General features: G+C 38.8%; 1 protein-coding gene across 1 annotated transcript; it reads right to left on the bottom strand.

Annotated features, from left to right (window-relative positions):
• Positions 1-4,746: 4,746 nt before the first annotated feature.
• Positions 4,747-6,403, bottom strand: rgs13a (regulator of G protein signaling 13a). The gene is made up of 5 exons (XM_071492316.1): positions 6,231-6,403; positions 6,058-6,117; positions 5,905-5,966; positions 5,642-5,808; positions 4,747-5,542 (listed from the first exon to the last, which is right to left on the bottom strand). Exons 1-5 carry the CDS (start codon positions 6,311-6,313, stop codon positions 5,357-5,359), a joined length of 558 nt encoding a protein of 185 aa, XP_071348417.1. The 5' UTR covers positions 6,314-6,403; the 3' UTR covers positions 4,747-5,356.
• Positions 6,404-7,524: the final 1,121 nt, after the last annotated feature.

Below are 7,524 nucleotides of genomic sequence, written 5' to 3'. Positions count from 1 at the left end.
AAATCAATGGATTTTTGTGAATTTTTTTCTCCCTAGAGGCTGATATTGGTCCGCACGTGTTCAATCATCATAAATCAATGCACTAAACCACTAATTGAATGAGGTAAAATGTTTAACACAACATTAGATGCCTCTTGAATCAATAAAAACAATATTAAGAAGTAAGTGAATCAAGTATTTGATATAAAAGTGTTTTTCTTTATTTAAAACTACTTACAGACCATATAGTATTTGATCTAATATAAAATCCTGCTTCTAAATTCTTCCTGGTTTCAACAAAATACATGAAAGAAACAAACATATTAAATTATCTCAGCCACTCATAAATTTGACCTAAAAACCAAGAGAGAGACCACTTGACTAAATATGGTTGTTGTTTATGTAGTGCACACATGATCATGATTAAGGTCATTGCTGAGGAAGTAGTGTGCGCACAGGCAGAGCAGTGGTACAAAACAGAATATCTAGGTCTCATTTCACACAAGTATTCCACAGACACCTACGTAAAACCACTGTAATCACACTGGTTTTTAGGCCAGGAGACCAGAATATGCTACAAACCTGTTATGGTTTGAAATATAAATAAAACTTTGGTCAGCATCATCACCATTGTCACCGTAAGTTCCTGTGCTCTTCACAACTCTCACCAATAAGTCAGTAAAATTTTGCAGCGTATAAAACTGTGCTGTTCTAAAATAAGGAGTTATATAACCCCTGTATACTGCAGATATAAATACAGAGCCTCAATTTGCATGATAGGCTTTGAAAATTATGGTCATTTGGGTATAGTTTTTATCACGTTATGTTTCCATAATACTGCTCTGGCAGCCAAAAAGGGTGAAAAACTTTACAGCTTTTCATTTTCAATTCCCATCAGGGCAGCGTGCGGTGACCTGGGGTTTGGCAGATGGATGTATCATTGGGTTTAATTTGTTAACAATGCGGTTAACATGCATGGTGAAGTCACTTTTCCCTGTGTGGTATATAGCTCCCTGTCACTGTCCAATGATTTGCTGGTCAAGTGGACTGAAGAGTGTCCAGGTTGTTTCCATGTCTTTCATCTGTTGCATGCCAGTATAGATTTGATTTAAGACCTAATCCTTGCCATGATACAAGATTTTACCATGTGCAAACAGACACTGAATAAAACTGAATTAAACTTCTGAACTCTGGCAGACTTACCCAACATCTAAACACACTTTACACATTGAAGGGTTTGTATGAAGTCTGACCTGCTTTCAGTTTAAACAGAAAATGAAAATATAAAAAATGTACTTCTTCATTTTTTTAGCCATTGACTGCACAGCTCTAATGAGGTCAGTGTTGATCAGTTCACAGTTTTGGTCCAGACTGAAATATCGCAACAGCTGTTACAGGGACTGCCATAAAATTTTATACTGACATTTATGGTGCCCAGAGGATGCTAATGCTAATGACACTGGTGATCCCCTGACTTTTCCTGTAGTGTCAACACAAGCTTTACATTCGTGTTTTTGAGTGAAATGTCGCAAAAACCATTGCATGAGTTCACTATTTGTGTCCCCGTTGTGTTGCCCCCTTCAGGATAAACTGTAATAACTTTGGTGAGCCCTTAATTTCTCATCTAGTGTCACTATTTTGTCAAAGTTTTCATTTGTTCGGGCTTTTGATTTTTGGCCAAATATCTGCAGAAGTAATGACATTCACAGCAGCTGTACTTTGTGTTTAATGGTAATTCATTAATGTTAGCATGTAAACATGCTCTACTATGATGGTGGACACAGTAAACGGAATACATCAACATGTTAGCTTTGTCACTGTGCGCATAGCATGCTGATATTAGCATTTAGCTTGAAGCCCCACTGTGCCTAAGTACAGTTCACCATGGTACAGCTTTACAGAAGCGCTAGCATGGCTTTTGACTCTTAGTCTTGTCTCTCAGTGTGTGCTACTGTGCAATTTTTAACTCTCTGTGAATTGAATTGCCGCTTTGTTTGTTCCTCCAGATAAATTCTGAAAAAAAAACAAAGACCTGACATCTCAAAATAGTAAAAACTAAATCTTTTTTTAAAACTATTGTGATCTAATTGTTTGTACCGCTGATGGAATTTTTTCAATGCTTGACTGGAACAGATTTTTATCTTGTGGATAATTTCGTCACAGGGACATTTTTCACCTGGCCCTGAGACAGACCTGAAACAAAGCCTCCTTTGTTGAACTGGTCAAACAACATCACACAGTAATCCAGTGACCTCCTGTATACAGCCCATGTGGTTCCTAAAGGATGACTTCTGTCTCATGACACACTTGGCAGATTAATCTACAGCTTTCAAATGTGAATTTTAGTTTCAGTGGCTGAGTAATATATGTAGCGGACAGTGGATACCCTCAAAGTTTTGTGTCAGAGATTTGTAGATACATGTTGTGCATTGCGTGATAACTTGAACATCCTGTCTAATATGTGACCTCAGTTGTTTTTTTTTTAATAGCTTCTCATGGTCATATGACTAACCTATCACAAGGTCATCTTGTTACCAATAAACAGAACAGTACAAATAAGGAAATGATGATTAGTCAGGCACTGGTCCATCTGTGTCAGTTTAACACCTCAGCTGCATCTGAGGGAAAAAAAAAATCTGCTGACGACCTGTGTGAGAAATAGCAAGGATGCTCTCATCCTCCTGAAAGCTCTTTTGGCAAGCACATGATATAACTTTGGTGCCTGACAGTTTGTCTATTACTGTGTGAAAGCACAAAAGATGTTTCAGAAACATTATTAGTTGTGTATGCCCGTCTAACACAAGGATGCACAAGTGAAATTAAAAGAGGATGTGGTGGAAGAGTTGGGCCTTAACGCTCCTTCCTAATTTCTGTAACCTTTAGCAGAGTGATACCTGATGGGTTCCCACAGATAAACTTCCTTTTTGGCTTTTTTTGTAACACAAAAACAGTTTCAGTTTTAAACCTGTCTATTCCATTAGAACAATTTATGATGGTGAGATCTAATTGCTATCCTGATAAATGAAGGACTGAATGGTGAAACAAAGGCTGAAAGAATTGTAGAATGGCAGGAAGAGCTTGAAACACGTTTATAAGCGTGAAGGCAAATGACACATGAAAGGCTGATGTAAGTTGACATCAAATGTAAATTTAGCTGCATAGGTGGGAGCATTATGTAACAGCCTGTCTTATTCATGTAGCCCATACTAAACTATAAAAGAGTTCCTGTAAAGTATTGTCATTCCAACTGTAGTCCTACATGTTGAAAACTGCACTTATCCTAATTGCGAACATATGCAGTGTAGCCTTAGAGAAGTTAATTTTACATTCTAGTGGTAACCAAAGCCAGGCTGAATTTTGGGTAAATGAAGTACAAGACATTTTAAATATTTCAGTTTGGCTGAATAGCACAGCCATAAAAACATTCTTGAGTTTGAGTGCTTCATTCAGTGTAAACATCACACTGTAGTTTCAATGAGGCGCGGAAAGAAGGTGCCTCCACTAAAATATAAAGTACACACAATAGTGTCAAACGGAAGCAAGTTTTTGGTCTGTTGCTGAGAGTTACATGAGAAGATCCACTTTCATACTGCTGTCATGTCTGTATCATGAAAAATGATTGAAGAAATTATATCAAAGAGGGGTTCCCAGATTTCATGTGAGAATCCTACCAACATAACCAATGACCTATCAGATGACAAGGACATCTACAGTATCAAAAGCTGTACACACAAGTAATTATGTTAGTTTGTAAATTTAGTATGGGTTCAGTGACTTTTAAGATCTTTTTTTAAAGCTTTTTGTACCCCGCTCTTCATTGCCCACCTGTGGTGTTGCTACAGAAAAGGCAGTATGCGGAGACTCACAGTGGGTTATAATAACAGTATGAGGCTGCTGCTTAAAGTCCCAGCAAGCCACAGCCTGTGGTGTACCCACCTGCTCTGCTGTAATACAAAATCTAATATATTGCAAACATAGTATTTCCTCAGCCTTAACCAACCCCTAAACTGAGCTCAGGTTCTCAGTTCTCTGCTGGCGTTGCAGCCTGTATGCAAATGTTAGATTATCTAACTAAATTTGATACTACAGCCAGCAGCTGGTTAGCTTAGCTTAGCATGAAGACTGGAAACAGAGGTATAACAGCTAGCCTGGGTCTGTGAAAAGATATCTGTGTTTGCTTAAAAAGATTGAGATTTTATACACACACACACATATATATATGTATATATATATATATATATATATATATATATATATATATATATATACACATATACAAGTGATATAATAAAGACAGCTGGTTCTCCCACTGTCCAGTCTTTTTGCTAAGCTAAGATAAGCTGAGCTAAGCTAAACTAAGTGACTGTTGGTTTTATCTTATTTATTTACAGTGAAGACTTAAAAGTGCTCTCAATGATCTCATCTGACTTTCAGCAAGAAAGTAAATAAGAGGCCAAATGTGTTCAGACATGTGAAACACTGTGTGCTGTTCTGAGGGCAGAGGGCAAGACTATTATTCCTGGTACACTGATATAGACATTTCTATACTCATAAAAACTACTGAAATTAGTTTATATTGTAACTGTGAGCAAGTAGATGAATGAATGAAAAAATGAATGAATGAGGTGGTGACTAAGCTGCTTCCTGGAATGTTGAAGTGATGTGAATCTAAAGGTTTGTGGAAACCTGACCTGTTTGTCTGTGTCTGATAAGAGCAGACTTCAGTCATTGTGGCACGCTTCATTTAAAATAATGAGCTTTACACAATTCAAATATAATATTTTTTATTAAATATGTACAAATTCATCTTACATTCACAATGTTTTGACACACTGTGGAATATATTTTCAACATATAGCTTATAACAGATTATGATTGTTGTAACATCTCAGTCTGAGAGCACTGCTGTCAGACCATGAAAATCAAACAAAAAGAAAAACCCACATCTAGATGCCATCTACTTAACTATTTCTTTAGTGAGATCACAGTGAACTTAAGACAAGATGATGTGCAAACGTAGATACCAGCTCATGCACATGAATCATGGGTGGAAGTGTTGTGTGCACCACATACACTTCCTGGCCTCTCTTGCAGAAAGTCCCCAGCATTTTCATTATATAATCACTTCATCTCTGGGAAGTCCTTTACTTTACAGGAGCTGTCACAGCAGGTGCAACCCCACAACATGACTTCTCCAACTGCAAAGGGAAGGCATGAATGTGTTGAGCATTACATGTTTTGGATGCTTTTGGTTAGAGTCACCAGCAGTGGTCCTAGCACAAGCAAACACGAACACCAGCTTCTCTCAGGTAATCCAGCATTGGGCTCAGTTTCAGTCCAGCTTCTACTAACACAGTGTCCTCAGTATCTATTCTCTTCACATCTTCACCGATTCTGGTGTGGAGTCCATTAGAGCCAGATAGATGTCAGACCTGAGGAAACGTGGATAAGAATCCCTCTCCATTAGCCCAAAGACGATCCTCTGGGCATCATCGAAGCACACTGCAGTGGGTGCCTTAATGTTTCGCCTGATCAGGTCCCTGGTCTTGTGATCAATGTTGATCTGGAAGCATGAGGAAACACAATGAGGACCGATGAATACTAAAGTAGTCACAGTGGTGGTAAGTAAATCTGTCTGCACTATCAAAACCTCTGTGTTTACCTCTCTCGGTGCCTCAGCTTGAATGTAGCGTTTGAAGATCTTTTTGGCCCTAGATGACATCCTGAAGGAAGACTTGATCTTCTTATAGTCCTCACACACCAGCCAAAACTCAATGTTTTCATCACTGAACTCTGTCTTCAAGAAGGCCTGGAATATCTTCATGCCATCTTAACAGGAGGGCAAAATGAGCAGCAGTTAGCCAGTGTTGAGAAAGGATACTGACTATGAAACTTGACTTTGGGACTGTGTATTGATTAACTCACATTTGGATGATAGAAGTCTCTCGAGTGAGTGTGACCACTGGGACATCTCTTCAAAACAAAGCCTACAAAAGAAGGGTGCACTGTCATTTATACATGCAATAAGTATAACAGCATTTTGGATGTTTAGTTTCCAGTGAGGTTTTCTTCACTTACCCCTCAGTATTGGCAGCTTGAGATGATCTACACTGCAGCCGGGACTTCAGGTTTCCTCCTCTGGTTAACCAAACAAACACTTATTTAACTGACATGTTATAATGAAAGATTGATCAGCAATGACATGAAACAATGTAGGAGGCATTATGCATTGATTAAAATAAAATATTTACCTATCTTTACTGCTCTTCTTACTCTGGGTGTCCATGTCGAGGTGCTGCAGCTCCCTTGGTGGTGATGCGACTAGACTTGGCATGGCAACACTGCTTTGTACATGTGTGACTGAATGCTGGGCTGCTCTCAGAGAGTTGTGATATCTCCAACTGTCACTGTGTGTATTTGAGGAACCTGCTCATCTTATATATGTACAGCAGCAAGTTTCAAATGAGTCGCGTCACAACATCACTCTTGAGCTAACCACAGAAAAAGAGGAAGTTGGGGATGACGCAAACATAGACGCACTGCAGTTACAGCTGTATGTGTGTACTGTGCTTAAACCGACATCGTTACTTGTTTGGCTTAAAGTCAGGGGATGCAAATGGGGCAGTGGAAAATTCAACAGCAGATAGGCAAATGCTTTGGTCTCTGTTCTAGTTTGCCTTGTGAAGCAATGCCAGAAACTAATGTTACAGGGTTGGTGAACTAGATGCTGAGGTTATTTCAGCCCTCCTAGTCAAATTTAAATAAAACATGTAAAGATGCCATCTTTAGCTTTGCCCCTGTATTACGCAGTGAAAGACATTCTCATGTGATTATCATGTGGCAAAGTCAAATAATTAATGTCTGCTTGCATCTTCAGATGCAGTAGCATCCTGGCAATGGCGAGTTTTCCTCTCATGACATTCTTTAAACTGAGATTATGTTACTCTTAAAAGAAGAAATAACACATTCTTCCTTTTACAAATGAAAAGTTGAGTGTATAATCAATAAATGCATACTCACTCAATTCAAGACCCTCAGGCCTACACAGCCCTGGCTCTGCCAATGAGAAATGAACAAAGTGGCTTGCACCGAGACATTGCATCCAATCAACAAAAAAAAAAGGATTACCAGGGTAAGGAGAAGGAACGGTCTACCCCTCCGTCACTTATTGAATGGGACTGATTGGGAGATTGCAGACAAGAGGCCGGTGCAGAGACTGAAAGTGAAGGAGAGTGTGTGGAATAAATTTCTACCAGTGGTCCAACGTCAAAATATATATGTCATTGTCAAGATGGAGAGGCCAAATAGGAGAAGGTCAGAAAAATCAAAACTGAAAAAGAAGTGCTATGATCAGGCAATGGCAAACAGCTGCATCAACACTGGGAAGACTTTCATTTCCAGTGGTGGAGGCTGCCCAGTCAGACTGGGAAAGAAATTCTACTCTACCTTTAACAAACCACAAGCAAAAGATCAACATTTTCTTTTTTGGAAAATATGTTTATTTGCTTTCTTCTTGAGAGTCAGATGCTAAGATTGATAACACTC

The sequence above is a fragment of the Trachinotus anak genome, unplaced genomic scaffold, assembly GCF_046630095.1.
Source record: "Trachinotus anak isolate AG129_WGS33_773 ecotype Australia unplaced genomic scaffold, CSIRO_AGI_Tana_v1 ptg000012l, whole genome shotgun sequence".
Taxonomy (NCBI): Eukaryota; Metazoa; Chordata; class Actinopteri; order Carangiformes; family Carangidae; genus Trachinotus; species Trachinotus anak.
Note: the sequence above shows the minus strand (reverse complement) of the source record. Positions and strands in the feature narration are given on the sequence as shown.